This window comes from Perca flavescens, chromosome 3, assembly GCF_004354835.1.
Source record: "Perca flavescens isolate YP-PL-M2 chromosome 3, PFLA_1.0, whole genome shotgun sequence".
Taxonomy (NCBI): domain Eukaryota; kingdom Metazoa; phylum Chordata; class Actinopteri; order Perciformes; family Percidae; genus Perca; species Perca flavescens.
Window position 1 is genome coordinate 34,702,031 of NC_041333.1, and position 16,427 is coordinate 34,718,457.

Genomic DNA, 16,427 nt, shown 5'->3' on the forward strand with positions numbered 1-16,427 from the left:
TGGTCCCCTAATACTGTATCTGAAGTCTCTTTTATATAGGCCTTAGTGGTCCCCTAATACTGTATCTGAAGTCTCTTTTATATAGACCTTAGTGGTCCCCTAATACTGTATCTGAAGTTTCTTTTATATAGACCTTAGTGGTCCTCTAATACTGTATCTGAAGTCTCTTTTATATAGACCTTAGTGGTCCCCTAATACTGTATCTGAAGTCTCTTTTATATAGACCTTAGTGGTCCCCTAATACTGTATCTGAAGTCTCTTTTATATAGACCTTAGTGGTCCTCTAATACTGTATCTGAAGTCTCTTTTATATAGACCTTAGTGGTCCTCTAATACTGTATCTGAAGTCTTTTTTATATAGACCCTAGTGGTCCTCTAATACTGTATCTGAAGTCTCTTTTATATAGACCCTAGTGGTCCACTAATACTGTATCTGAAGTCTCTTTTATATAGACCTTAGTGGTCCCCTAATACTGTATCTGAAGTCTCTTTTATATAGACCTTAGTGGTCCTCTAATACTGTATCTGAAGTCTCTTTTATATAGACCTTAGTGGTCCCTTAATACTGTATCTGAAGTCTCTTTTATATAGACCTTAGTGGTCCTCTAATACTGTATCTGAAGTCTGTTTTATATAGACCCTAGTGGTCCACTAATACTGTATCTGAAGTCTCTTTTATATAGACCTTAGTGGTCCCCTAATACTGTATCTGAAGTCTCTTTTATATAGACCTTAGTGGTCCCCTAATACTGTATCTGAAGTCTCTTTTATATAGACCTTAGTGGTCCCCTAATACTGTATCTGAAGTCTCTTTTATATAGGCCTTAGTGGTCCCCTAATACTGTATCTGAAGTCTCTTTTATATAGACCTTAGTGGTCCCCTAATACTGTATCTGAAGTTTCTTTTATATAGACCTTAGTGGTTCCCTAATACTGTATCTGAAGTCTCTTTTATATAGACCTTAGTGGTCCCCTAATACTGTATCTGAAGTCTCTTTTATATAGACCTTAGTGGTCCCCTAATACTGTATCTGAAGTCTCTTTTATATAGACCTTAGTGGTCCCCTAATACTGTATCTGAAGTCTCTTTCCCGAAATTCAGCCTTGGTGCAGAGCCACTTGGCAGAATTACAGCCACTAGAGCCAGTCCCACAATGAGCTTTCCTTAGGATGTGCCATTTCTGTGTCTTTAGCTATTGAGGAGGAGAGAGGGGGGGCAAGGTGGAGGGTGGGGGTGTGATCTTGACCAGCTTGCCATGGGCAAAGCAGAGAAAGGAGAGGTAACCTTTCCCCTTATGACATCATAAAGGGAAGATTCCAGATCGGCCCATCTGAGCTTTCATTTTCTCAAAGGCAGAGCAGGATACCCGGGGCTCAGTTTACACCTATCACCATTTCTAGCCACTGGGGGACCATAGGCAGGCTGGGGGAACTCATATTAATGTTAAAAAACCTCATAAAGTGAAATGTTCATGCCATGGGACCTTTAAGCAACTTTACAGCAGGTGTTGTTGAAAACGCCAGTACCACTTGGACTCTACCACCCCCTCTCTTTTTAGGTGTGAAAGTACAGTTTTCTGATCATTCATGCCTAAAGATACCGCGCTTCTGTCTCTCTGCGTCTCCAGGTCGGTATAATCGACGACGACATATTCGAAGAGGACGAGCACTTCTTTGTGCGCCTGCTGAATTTGCGCATTGGCGACGCAGAAGGCATGTTCGAGAGCGACGAAGTGGGTTCTGCCCCCAAAGCTCGCTTGGTTGAGCCCCTGGTAGCTATGGTGACCATCCTGGATGACGACCACGCTGGCATCTTCACGTTCAGCGAGCGCATGGTGCGGGTGAGCGAGAGCGTGGGCACAATGGAGGTGACGGTGGTGCGCAACTCAGGTGCCCGCGGCACCGTCATCCTGCCGTACTACACCGAGTCAGGCACCGCCAAGGCCGGGGAGGACTACGAAGAGGCTAGAGGAGAGCTGGAGTTCACCAACGATCAGACCACGTGAGTCAAACTAATCATTACACTTCATGTATCCAAAAATGTTTTTACATTCTTATACATTTGCATCCCGGAGAGGTCTGCACAACATCCATCTTCTGTTGCTGGTCACAAAGCAAACTGTGTGGGACGTTCACTGCCTTGCTCAAAATTATGTTGACAGTCTTTGATCTCAAGTGGACCGGACCTGTAAACCACTCCAGAAAGATCAGAAACTTAATTTGCTACAGAGTTTCTTGTCAGCGTGATATTGGCAAATGCGAGTTGCTTCTGCTATGTCAGCATTCTCAGGTCATTGTTGGAAAAAAATAATAATGTTACGGACCCGGGAGAGAGGGGTAATATTCGGAGAAAAAAAATTCAGAATTTGTAAGATTAAAGTCGTAAATTTACAGAAAAATAACTTGGATATTCTCTGATATTAAAGTATGGACATTAAAGTATGGACATAAATTTGGAATGAATTACTTCTCTGCAATTTTCACACTTTGCAAATTCATCCAGTGGGCCTTATTGGACCCTATTGGGCTGATTCTCGTCCATGGGCCATATGTTTGACACCCCTGGGTTACATTTCGTCTGTTTGCCAACACATCAGGCATAACAACCATGTAAATGTGTTAGTCCGTGTTTTTTAGGATGTTGTGAAGTTCTTCTGCCCCCCACCAAAAAAAGCTATTAATGGAGTTTTAATCAATTACTTCCTGAAAATCAATCCAGCTTTTTTCTGGCCACAAAATAATACAGAAATCTCGCAGATTTCTCTCTCTGCCTGCCTGCCGATTGCTGCTGTTCCAGCTCTCCTTATTCAATGGTTTGGTTTGGTTATGTTGCTTCTGTATTCTCTGTCTGCACTTTACACTCACACACACACACAACACACACACACACACATCCATCACTCAGGCACACTTAACACCACTGACTATACTGGCAACCACATCCCATACCTTAGTAATCCTTTAATTTGGTTAATAAAGTATATTATTGTTAATCTTTATCATGGTGTGTTTCCTATATATATAAAAATAGTTGAGAAACTGTTGTGTTTCTTTGGTTTTACGTTTGTGCAGCACATGCAGAAATTTGATCTGTTATTGATTCCAGCAGCTCTCGGCTGATGTGAACTGGCAGGTTCATTGACTGACAGAGACCTGGATTAGGTGAGGTAGGCCTGGGGATGAGTGATGGTTGAGTGGATGGATCTCACGTTTGACGATGGAAAACCACCTTGGCTCTGTGTCGCCCTCAAACCAAAAATACTGGAACATTTCTGCTGCTGGACTGACAGTGTTGTCGTCTGTTTTTCCTCATCTACAGCCAACAGCTTCCTCTTTCTGCCTTCTCCGCCCCTTACTGCTTGATCACTGATGCACTTACAAGCCTACGGATCCAACTTTGACTGTGAAAATCGCTCTGACTGCAGTTCCACAGTCCTTCATGCTTCTGTGGCCACATACATTTGCCTATCCGTGTCTTGTGACGAGGCTCCCTCTGCTCAGAGTTCAGTCAGCTCTATTAGGAGAGCAGTTTGGGCTCCTCTTGGCCACAGCTTGTCATGTGGAATCATAGAAATACATAGAAATTGGCTCACATCTGTCTCCGTCCTTGAATCCGTCCCTGAAACCAGGGGCCTTGTTTGTGTTTTTTTTTTTGTTGCTCCACAAGTCCACCTTGTTTTGCTTGGATGCTGGATTTGTCTTGACCAGGATGCTTGGCTTTCCTGTTTTCAATTCAATTTCATTTATAGTGTCAAATCATAACAGAAGTTATCTCGGGACACTTTACCGATCTAGACCACATCTATAATTTGGGTGGGGCCTCGGTGATTGACGCTAGATGACGCAATGCCGGTCTGGTCTCTTGGCTGTGACGCTTTGAGGAGTTTTGTCAATTAAATAGAATTAATTTTCATGTCAGTGTCAGTACAGTTTATAGCTTTCAGCAGTGTCCTTATTGCTGTTACTTATCCTTCTGTCCGCTCATCCTCACCTCATTTAATCATCTCCCTCCACCATCACCGTTATTTTTACGACACATTGCCCTCCCGTCAAGGTGACAGATTGACTACATCTCTCCGTCTCTCTCTTTTTTTCACTTTCTTTCACTTTCTGTCCATCCATTTCTTGCTTTGCTGATTTTCAGTTTTCCCTTGCCGTGGGTCTCCTCTCCCCCTGTTTCCGCCTGTTTCTTTCTCTCTACCCTTACATCGCTCCGTTGTCTCCCTCCCTTCTTCATCTTTCGCCTCCTCTTCTTCATCCCTTTTTCCCCTTCCCCTGTCTATTTTAACCCTATTCTCCATCTTTAATTTTGTCTCTCTGTCTGCTGTCAGTGTGGTTTGTCTTCATTCTCTGTGAGCAGGATCCCATTTCGGTCCGCTGGTCCTCAGAGAGACTAACAGGTCTTGTCATCATCACTTCATCTTCACTTCACATCCTCTCCTTCAATACCTATAGCTATCATCCCTCTGACTCATTTTTTTCTTTTAATCGTTCACTTCTTTTCCCCTCAGTGTCGGTGCCATGGCCCTCATGAAGCTATCCCACCTGATCTTGTCTTCTGTAACTTTGATTCTTCCGGTAAAGTTTCTGAGAATGCAGACTCTCTTTGAAGATCCTTTTATTCCATGTCATGTCATCATGTCTCATGTTTGTGTATTTAAAGGGGCGCTATGCAGTTTTGGCCATTTCTTCGCTTTTTGCTCGCAGGTTTCTCTATAGAGCGCCCCCTACAGCTTCGCAATAGAAGCAGTTTCGCAATTTGGCAGCTCCTATGTTTACTCGTGTCCAACTCCTCGCTCGGTCAGTCTGACTGTAAATACACTGGTCCAATTGAGTAAGGCCACGCATCATACAGATGTCCTTTGTTCATTTATTTCCACGTTTTATCGTAAGACACCGTGAAAACTAAAAGAAAAATAAACACATAAAATACAATAAGTCAAATGCAATTCCACCAGTCATTTCACAGTCTCTAAAACACGTTTCACCAACTAGACGGGCCCACAATGTTAGCTTCACAATAATACGTTAAATGTAAAGAAAGTACAACAATATTAAACATAAATGTGACAAGGCTGAAATACAAGGGCAAAATTACCGTGTGCGCCTCTTGAACCGTGCATAATCTTAGTTTGAAGCCGTACATGTGTCTCTGTGGCCACGTTTGCTCTCTTCGACCCACAATGCAACAGGTGTGGCCTTCATTAAACTCTTGTCATTTGACCTCCACATCAAAAATGACATTTGTACTACAGAACAACATTCAAACCAACTTATTTTTAAAGTAAAATATCTTTGTACAATTTTAAATTGAACATCCCCTTTTTAAACTCTTATTTATTAAATTTTTAATGATTTTAATATGAAATTATCAGAAATATAGACCACAAGAGCAAATCTTTATAACACTGTCCCTCAGACAGTTACACTGATGTTTCCTCTTCCTCTGTTCCTCCGACAATGCTCTCCTAGCTTTCTGCTTCTTTTTTTGCCGGCTCAGCCATGACGATAGTGTGAAAAACTCCTTCGCTACCTTGTTAGCCGGTTCCTGAATGGGCGTATGTGTGCAGTGCCGTGAAGCAATTTGTAACATGGCGAGACCTGATATCACCCATACTTCCTGACGCTGAGGCCGGCTGCTCGCCAGCCGAAAGTTGCAAGAGTGGTTTTTCCGCTCACAGGCGCTAGGGGGAAGCGAGACGACCACCATTCAACTCGAAAAGTCATATAACCATTCCGATGACTCCGAAGCTGTTCAGTTAAGGTAAATTAAGCAAAAAAAAACTGCATAGTTTCCCTTTAAAGCGGCTATAATCAGTATTTTTATAATAATGTATGAATGACAATGTTTTGTACGCTTTATAGTTTCAGCTTATTGTTTAACTGTCCGGCTGCAACTTTACTGTTTAAGTTCGCTCTCACCACTCTCATAGTGTTGTTTTCACAGAAAAATATCTTATCATTCATCACAAAATCTGTCCTCTCATTACTTTCTCAGTGAATCTCTTAAGCGGTTTTTCTCGCATTAAATGCCGGACAATTTCTGACAAATCAGGAGTTTTCCTTTCACACATAGCACACAAAAGGGAGTTTGTCGTTGTCAGATGCGTTCTTACTTACTGAAAATACTCTGTTTGGTTTAGGCAATGGGCGGTAGGCTACCTTGGTAGAGCATGCAGGAGGCAGGGCAAGGCGCTGATTACACCGCGGTCACGTAGCCGGTTGATAATTTGGTCATAAATAACAGAGTCAGTCTCTTGCCTTTCCTTTCCAAGTGATCCAGTAAGCTGATAGGAAAGCCATACTCAACCCAGAATCCTTGTATTCTAAACAGTTACAGAGGATAGCTGGAACTATTTTGAAAGACCACTCCCACCCTTTACATAGTGAATTTCAGCTTCTACCGTCGGGACGCAGGTATAAAGTACCAGCCTGTAAAACTAAGTGATACAGAAAAAAAGCTTTGTCCCAGCGGCTATACGTATATTACATAAGTAGTAGCAATACAGGTCCGCTACATTTTGTTTATTTTTATTATTATTATATTGTGTCGGTGGAATTATTGATTTATTGTATTTTATGAACAATGATGTCTCCTTTGTTAAGTTACATCCTACAGTCTGCTACTGGTTGTGTTGGTTGTGTGTGTGTGTGTGTGTGTGTGTGTGTGTGTGTGTGTGTGTGTGTGTGTGTGTAAAAGGAGGCTGACCCACCTAACCCCCCACTGTAAGCCAAATCTACCTTCAGGTATTAATAAAGTTACCTTACCTTACCTTTAATTTTTCTGAGGAAAGAATCTCGTTGTCTCTTCCGTTAGATATTTTTGTTGGGCTCTTCGTATAAATGACATTTCTTCTTCACCCTTGGGTCCATTTCTTACGGTTTTGTGCATGCCGTATGTTAGAAACGTCATCAACACGCCCACATGCTCACTGTGAATTCTCCAGACAATGACCTGTTCTATCGACACCTGGGCTCGATTGGACATTATGTGGACTTAGAGCTGGCAGGGTAAAGTCCGTTTAATGTCCGTTCCAACTGATGTGGAATAATGTCTAGAACATTTCAGGTTTGCAGTGCATAGAGTTTCTGCTTCTTTTTTCTTCCTTCTTTACTTTCTTCCTCTGCTCCCACCTTTGTCTGCATTATTGAGACTCTCTGCGGCCTGCTGCCTTCTGCTGTGATTTACACAGCAGCTGGTCCTGATCAGACAACAGCAGGGAGACTAATCATCTTCACAGATGCTTCCCTACATACAATACATATGTTTGTTACAATACTAAATACTAATAAAACACTTTGTGTGTGTGTGTGTGTGTGTGTGTGTGTGTGTGTGTGTGTGTGTGTGTGTGTGTGTGTGTGTGTGTGTGCAGTCAGACTTTCCAGGTCAGGATAATTGATGATGAGGAATATGAAAAACATGAAAACTTCTTCATTGTGTTGGAGGAGCCACGCTGGCTTAAGAGAGGAATCTCAGGTATGTATATATACAGTATATTTTTTTTTTTTTTCGGACTTGACTGATGATTTTATTTCACCTTCTAGAGAAACTTGAAATATTACAAACAAACCAAGAAGTCCTCTGCACACCGACATGCAGAGCATCATGTTTTTTGACTTTATTAAGACTCAAAGGTCCCTATCCTGCACCCGGCGCAGCGCAGCGCAAAGCCCGACGCAAGTGTCTTTGCTAGTTTAAGAACGATGCAGTTGTCAATTTCCCGTCCAGCGCCCGCGTCGTTTAAATAGCAAATGCACCTCTGCCCATCTGTGCGCCCATGGGCGTGCTGGTCTTACAGGGAGGTGTGTTCAGGTGCATTCTGGGCGTGCTGGTCTTACAGGGAGGTGTGTTCAGGTGCATTCTGGGCGTGCTGGTCTTACAGGGAGGTGTGTTCAGGTGCATTCTGGGCGTGCTGGTCTTACAGGGAGGTGTGTTCAGGTGCATTCTGGGCGTGCTGGTCTCACAGGGAGGTGTGTTCAGGTGCATTCTTGGTGTGTTGCTATCTGGAGGCAGCGGGAAGTGATTGCACCGTTGACCAACAAAAACCTGGTCTAAAGTCAGCATTTAATTGTTATTTTAACAGCACATTAGTAAAATGCGCCTAGATTTGTGGGGACGCGCAGAAGCACACACACACGCAAAAGATTACAAATAAAAATATCCACCATCATTTTAGCAATGCTCCAAGGTCCAAACGCGCCTGGCTTTTAAAGGGAATGGGAGATGATCTCTGAATGGTTTATTACATGTTACACCCAAAACACACCTATGAATTAATGAAGACACTAAGTACAACCCTTTTTTCCGCCGTCAAACTAGCAAAAGTGGATTTGGACACGCCCTAAACGCACCTGCAACATGCGCTTCACATCATGCACTTAGATCGTTAAAAAAGGGCCCAAAATGTTTCATCGGTAGTTCTTATATCTCAGGAACACAGACGCTGTGTTGAAAACCTACCGGCAAGAAAGTCAATTTAAAATTGCAAATGTATTCATGTTCTGGTTTCACAAATAGCTCATGAAGAAATAATTAATAAAAAATGAATTATTAGTCCAGCCTGCACCCGGGGCTCATATTTCATGAATAGTGATGAACGGTTAGAAAACAGGAGAGAATGTGGTACCCAAACCACAACAGGGAGATAGGTAATGTGTGGCGTCTACGTTTCACTCAAGTTAAAGTACACAGAGTTGGACTAGAGCACCATATACTGTATACATCTGTACATGTTTCATTTCAGCATAGTCTTTTTTGCATTTAGACAACATTTAACTTTTGAGAACTTCTTTAACTTCTTAAGAAGAAAACATTTGGTTGTATTTGTCAAAATAAAATAAATATTTTTCAGTATTGATAAAAAAAAAAAAAAAACTGACTAGACCTATCTTTTATATTTTGTTGAGTTGTATACTTTGAATCATCCCAAATTTTTCCAGACAAAGATTTCCCACAGAAATCTCTAATTTCAATCAAGGTAACAGTTCTTTACATTTGGTCTTGCCATAAGCTGTCATAAAATTGACTTTTTATCCAGTTTTAAGCCACATTTTAACTATATGTTTTATCAGATTGAAGTTTGTAGTTTTCAGACGTCTGAATCTTAAAGATATCAGAGAAACAAGCTGAGCAAACGTTAGCAGCAGCTCGGCTCTAGACCGTCCGCAAAGCGGTTTTTTTTATTATAAATTTTTGGGGCTTTTCCGCCTTTAATTTGACAGGACAGCTAGGTGAGAAAGGGGGAAGACATGCAGGAAATTGTTGCAGGTTGGATTTTAACCCTGGACCTCTGCGTCGAGGCATGAACCTCTCAGTATATGTGCGCCTGCTCTACCCACTGAACCAACCCGGCCACAAGAGAAGTAGATTTTTAACGTGAGACTGCTTTACCCAGTGTTTAACCAGTTTTAATCAGAGGGTCTGTTTGTTTTGGAGAGGAGAATGCCTCTGTGGATAATTCGGCTCCTGGTAAATAAACCTCCTGAGTGGTAAACAAGAAGGAATTAGCAGTGAAGGAATTCTAACCGGTAGAAGCTGACAGCAAATGGTGCTGAAGACAACAACTGATACCACGCTACTTCACAGAGTCACCAAACTGCATCTTTTGTTGTTGTTTTCATGGAGAGACCCCTACCGGAAGAAAATTACACATTGCGCGTTTTAAATGAACCCAACCGACTGCAAACTTTTGTGCTGTTCTAGTTTGCGTATTCTGCGTTTTGCTGAGGCCCGGTCGTTTCCTTTTGTCTTTTTGTTCTGTTTCTTCTGTTTTTTTAGCTGCTTCAGTGACCCGCTTCACCCACAGGGATCAATAAAGTTCTCTTAGACACAAAGACTTGCACACGTTCAGGGATCCATGCATTCATCCATTACCTGTCACTGCACAAACACCAGGGCTGAGCCACCTTCTTTTTTCTTTGTATTTCTTTAGAAGTCAGACAGCCGTCGCCACAGTGTGTTAGAGGTTAAAAAACTACTGTCTGCTGTCAGATAAAGGGGTTAAGAGGACAGAGTTTTGTTGATGGTAAATAAGATAAGACAGATAAACCTATATTGTCATTGCAAAGAGACCCATACAATGGAATTGTGAGTGCCACAACTGAAGGTGCATTAGAGCTAATATAATAACAAGATAGACAATAAATATCTAAAAGCAAGAATAATTTAAGACATAAAAAAACACTAAAAACGGGACAGGGAAAATATTGCACCCGGTGTATGAATATTGTAATATTATTGCGGGATGATAAAGGCGAGTTAGTGGTTTGGAGGTATGTTGAGTGCTCTGATGGCCCACGGAAAGAAAGTTCACAGGGATTCAGTGAGTTTGTGTTTAATCTGGCCGTGTCAAGTTGAGTTTGATGTATTATCAGATGTTGTTGTTGGGCTGAATGTGTGCTAATACTCAGTGCTCTCTTTACCCTCCCTCTCTGTCCTTTCCACAGCTCTGCTGCTCAACCAAGGTAAGACCATCTGATTATTCCTTCCCTTTGAGTTGGCGTCCACTCCGGTGGATTTATGAGGACTGTGGTTAACCTTTTCTCAGATCTCTGCAGGGTAAATCCAGACAGCTAGCTAGACTATCTGTCCAATCAGACTAAAACAACTTTTAAACGTACACATGTTCCACCAAAACAAGTTCCTTACCGAGGCTGTTTTGCAGAGGCACCGCGGCTTTTCTCCAGTGCTTAGCAACGCCAAAGACGATTGTGATTGGTTTATAGAAATGCCAATAAACCAAAGCACATTTTCATTTTCATCCCATCCCCAAATGCTATGTGGAGTAGCCAGACCCTCCTCCAAAGCGCGCTAGAGGAGGGTCTGGCTACTCCACATAGCATTCGATCTAGCGAGACTAGGCTGCCTCTAAAGGTTATTTTTTATTATCTATTCATCTGCAGGTAGTTTTCTTGATTTGTCAATTCATTGTGTGTTTTATAGAATGTCAGAAAAAGGCCCAATTTCCTTTAGTCAAAGATGATCTTCTCTTCAGTGGTCTTGTTTTGTCTGACCAAAATTCAGTTTATAATGTTATAAAACAGAGAAAAGCAGAAAATCCTCATAACTGAGAAGCTGAAACAAGGAAATGTTTGGTATTTTTTGCTGATTTCAGAGGAAGCAAAATTTGAATCCAAAAAAAGTAATTTATTTCCATTTGCAGTACGTTCGAACAAATGCCACAAGTGGATTTTTTGTAGGGCAAGTGGAAGAGAAATTTACTTGTCCCACTGGACAAGTTAAAACTCAAACAAAATAAAATGCCATGTTAGTTCACGTTATGTGCCACTCATTACGTCTATGTTACCGATTTGAAACGATACATTTTTCACCCCGCAATGCCGGGCAGCGGACCCAGCTTTAGTCGGCCAGCGGGCCGCTAACGTTAGACCCAGCCCGCTGTTCAGCTCATTCTCTGTAAGCAATGCAGCATGAAAGCACGGTGAACCTGCCGGTGTTAGTTAGCTAACGTTAGCTTGCTAACTCCGCCTTAACGTTACCTAGGGTGACCAGACGTCCCGATTTGACCGGGACAGTCCCGATTTGACCGGGACAGTCCCGATTTTCAAATGTTTGTCCCGAGTCCCGACAAAAGCCTGTCGGGACGCTAAAATGTCCCGGTTTACACCAGGAGCGGCGTCAGCCAATTTTGCCGTGTCTTCAGCCTCAAATGTTTTGAGTGTAGCCCCGAATGTAACTTTGTCCAGTTTATTTTTCCGAGGCGAATAGAACGGGCAGCTACGTGCGGGGTCCGACCATGCTGTATTTGTTGCTATCACCTAGCAACCGTCTCTCCGTGAGGAAAGCCGGGTGAAGTTTTGGGAGGAATCGTAGCCAAATCAGTGTAATAGCCTACATTGATGCCATCAGCACAATGTTTAGGAGCGTAATGCTAATGATTTAGTTAGAAGTTCCTGTGACATGATGTTTCCAGTCTACGGTTCAGACTCAGACACACGGAGCTCTGAAGCAGACCTGCTTGTGTCCACTCTGTCTGTAAAATGCAGCGCAGCTTCAGGTTTATGGACGCGCTCAGCTGTGGCCATGCTGCGGTAGATGTGTTGCGTTTGTGCCCCGTTTATTTCTGTAGTTTCCGTTTTCCACCTCCGATGTAGAGCAGCGTTCAGTTACTTCTCTAGCTAAACTATTTGTCTCATTCAGAGACCAGAGACCCAAACGGGACTCTGTGTCAGTCAGGAGGTCTGAGATCTGCTGTATCAGCAGAGCAATCACGTAATGCACAGCAGACTATATGGTGCAGGTATAGATTAGTTTCTGAAATACAGTGACTTTATTCTTTATTCTTCTCTACTAACCTAACTTTATTTTTCTCAATGTCACGATTCATCGTCTCCTCCAAATCACAGAGAACACATATACTGTATTTTGAAGGTGCACGAAGTTTTGGAATCTTGCTCAAACACATCTGAAATATTACAGTCCAGGGGTCTATTATAAATTAAAATGAATTAATGTATCATTGAGGTGAATAATTGTCATATGCACATTTAAGGAGGTTACTTCCTCACCAAAAGACGCCAAACTGGAAGGAGGAGTAGCCTACATGATGCCTAGGCTACAGATATTTGCAGGTTGCAGTATACGTTGATTCAGAAAAAGGTAGAAATGTATGCATAAAAATTCACAGAATGCAGGAAATGAAGTGGTTATGCTTAAAATTTTCAATAAATAATTTTAATTATTTTGGTGTTATTGGAATAAATAACACTTCAAAGAATCTTTTTTTAGAAAAAATCTCAACATACTGTATATCTCACACTTTTGCATTTTTGTTAATTTTACAGGAAAAAACACTATTATTAGATGAGGAGCCTACGATCAAAATAATGAAGTTACTGTCTGTGTATATGTCTGACCTGGGCTTGCACATGTTCACGTTAAAAAGCGTGTGCGTGCACGAGCACTATGGTCACGTGCAAAGTGTCACGGTTTGAGCTCCGGGAAATCTGGTCACCTTAACGTTATCTCCTCGCCACATCATTGACAGAAAACGAGAGACCCGGTGCTAATACGGCACCGGTGCCTTAATGACCGTTATCTACCGGACCGAATTGCAACGCAGATTTCGGTGCCGGCACTTCTCTCTGATGCTCCAAAAACGGACGAGGGAACCTAAACATCGCCGCATGTCACGCTAGTAAACACTACACTTGGCAGAAGGTAACGTTAACCTACGGTTAACTAGCAGCTAGAGTAAACACGGTTAAAATGCTGACAGCTAAACGGTGTAAAAGTGTGTCTGTCTGTATTTCACTGAGAGAGAGAGAGGAACGTATGACGTTGTAGCTGCTGTTGTCGGAAAAACACCGATGTTGCGTTCACTTAAAATTGGCCTCGCCATACTCGTGCTGCATTCAAAGCTGTTGTAAAATACCCTTTTCCCATCCAGAAGTCGTTTTTGCCGATCTAGAATGTTGTTTTTTTTTGTGCTCCTTTTTGAAACAAATAAATAACATGCTGGTTAAATAATCAACTGTAAAGTAGCTACAGCTTTTAAAGGAATCTAAATCAGCCTCTGCTGGGTAGAAATTAGTGAAATTGTATAAAAAAAAAAAAATAGTTAACACCAACATAAAGTGGCAAAATCCATTGTTATGTCTACAAAATTATTTTAGATATAGTATAAGTAGTATAATATATAATATAAGTATAATATAAGATACTAAGTATCGACTTAGTATCTCAATATATTGACTTAGTAACTTAGAATATTGACTGGGAATCTGAAAGTAATGACAAACTTTAAATTACTGACTTAGAATCTCAATATATTAACTTCTGCACACCGGCGTGCAACATATTACTTTGTACTATGAAGTCTGGAGATCCTTTTTTCTTGTTGAATGGGAAATCTATTGTTGGGACACTTTTGTTTCTACTGTTTCAACTGAATTTTATTAATGTTGATAGTGTTTGGATGCTTTCAACGGTTTGTTCGAATTCTGCATTAGCAAAACAATTTTTTTTTATAAAATGATGACTCTTTACCCGGACAAGTGACTTTTGTGCATGGACAAGTGAAACGTAAATGTACTTGTTCGAAGGACAAGTGCCTCAAAAAGTTAAGCCCTGCACGTTCTTGCAGCTGCAATCGTTTTTTTTTTTTTTGCTGCTGCAGCTGCTCAGGTATTTTGCTGAGCGTCTGCCTTGCACCCTTACTCGGTACTACCTTGTAATGGCCTGGCTCACATTTCTGGCATCTCTCTGATGTTAACCCTGTTCGGGGGAGCGATGGGTTTGGATCCCAGCAGAACTGGCCTTTGTGAATCTTAGCACAGCACAATTGAACAGGTTGGAAATAAATGCTTACAAATGAGTCAGCGCTCCACACTCTGGGCTCTGTTTGTGTGCTGCTGATGCAGATAGATCATCGTGTTTGTGGCCTTTCTTAGACCGCCAAATGCAGTAGCTAATAAGCCTGCTGGGGCTGTACTTTACATGACAAAACAACTTTTAATTTGGAGCCTTGTGTGGGACGCAAAAGAAAGAGTAGAACTCTAAAACTTGAGGTCTGATTTGGTTATATGGAAATTGTTTTCTCCAACCAGCAGCAGCTGAATCCAAAGAAAACTAGATTTGCCAATAATAATCCAGCCAGAACGCTTTTTAGGGCCCAGTAAAGCAGATGTATGTATTAATTTCCCCAGTGTGCACAAGTAACTGACATCATGTGTTTTGTCTGATGAAGTCTTAGAACTTTCCAAAATTCAAAATGCCTCTTGCTGCCACTTGGAGCGCAAAGCAACGGAGCAGTTTTCCCCTCAAACGACTGACAATTAGATGCCAAATTCAGAGGCTGAAGGATCAATTAAAAGTGCACTGAGAGCGGGAGGCCCTGCAGCATCATTGCCCTGAAGGGGATTTGTCGTTCACCTCGGGGGAGGTGGTCTTCATAGAGTCGGTCTTCTGGTGAACGATGTTGCTGCTCTAGCGAAAGCACTTTAAAGTGAAGCGAAGCCATGTTTGAGCGTGTGCATGCTAAGGTGTGCGTTAACGTGTGTCTGTGTTTATGACAGCTTGAAATAGTGAAACGATGCAGGCAAAGTTGCCTTATGCTGCTTTACTACTACAGTCTTTTCATTATTAAACACGCCGCGCCTTTGAAGAGATTGCGGAGGGCTATAATCTCTGCCTGCTCTTCACACACACACACACACACACACACACACACACACACACACACACACACACACACACCGTCTCCATACCTCCTGGTCTCTTTATTTCCCTTCTCTCTCACTCCTGAGCAGAAGGGACGAATGTGAAAAAGCCACTTAGACAGAGAGTCTTTCTAGAAGAAGTGTTTCTAAAGCTCTTTGTGGATCACCCGACTGTAACAACCTCTCTTTGGTAAAGAGAAGAGACTTGAATCCCTGATTGGCTCACTTTCTCAGTTATTTCTGTGTGTTGAACTCTTCTGTTGCTACATCAATAACACAAACCTCATGTCAGCATTAATCCCCTCTTCTTGCAAATTGTTAGCTCCCTGTCTCTCTCTCAAATACTGTATGAAAGACCGGGAAGAAGAAGAGACTCACAAATGGATCGATATTATCAAGAGGCACAAGGTTAAGCTTTGTGTAAAGTGATAGTAGCTTCACCTTGTCTGTCTTTATATATCATTCAAACCAGCTGAAGAGTAGAGCTAGGCAATATGGAGAAAATCAAATATAATATTTTTTACCAAATACCTTAACATCGATATTGTGGCAATATTGTAGGGTTGACAATTAGCCTGGATGCCAGCCGAACTTAAGCCCCGCCCACAAAATTTGAGGTCGGGAAGTTCACATTCTGACTAGAATCTGAGTATGACCACGTCAGGCTAGTTGACAATTGGTGCTTTCACAAAATATTTACACAATGAGATTTTTGATAAATAATCATCAGTTATGTTGATATAATGACTATAGACAAATAATAGAACAGCTAGAACAGTCTGGTGTGTTCAGAAAATTACATCGCTCTAGGCAAGGCAAGGCAGCTTTATTTATATAGCACATTTCAGCAACAGGACAATTCAAAGTGCTTCACATAAAACATGAAAGAGCAGTTAGAAAACAATTTAAAACAATTTAAAAGACAATAATACATTTTACAGTGCAGTATAAGAATTTAAAGAACTGAGAGATAACATACGCGAATAAAGAGCAGTTAAAACAGTTAAACATATAAAAGCAGACAAAATAGGTTAATTAAAGAAAGGACCAATATTTCAGACATCTCAAGCAGTTCGGTCAATATTTCTGGTTCATCTCACCAACAATGGGTCCAGATGCTTCACATGGAGGTTTCATTCCCCATAGTTACAGAAGCTTTAGTATACTCTTTTTCTTTTTCAATGCACTCGTCACCACAAGGCTTAGTTCTTTTCTTCGGCAAACCTTGCAAAACCCGGAACGGTCTT

General features: G+C 41.6%; 1 protein-coding gene across 4 annotated transcripts in view; it reads left to right on the plus strand.

The window, feature by feature from the left end:
- Positions 1-16,427, plus strand: part of slc8a2b (solute carrier family 8 member 2b) — a 195,239-nt gene that overhangs the window by 164,828 nt on the left and 13,984 nt on the right. For all 4 annotated transcript variants that reach the window (XM_028569661.1, XM_028569687.1, XM_028569678.1 and 1 more), the window contains 3 exons: positions 1,629-2,002; positions 7,374-7,477; positions 10,447-10,464. In XM_028569661.1, coding sequence (XP_028425462.1) covers positions 1,629-2,002; positions 7,374-7,477; positions 10,447-10,464 — 496 coding nt within the window. The remainder of the gene's footprint in view (positions 1-1,628; positions 2,003-7,373; positions 7,478-10,446; positions 10,465-16,427) is intronic.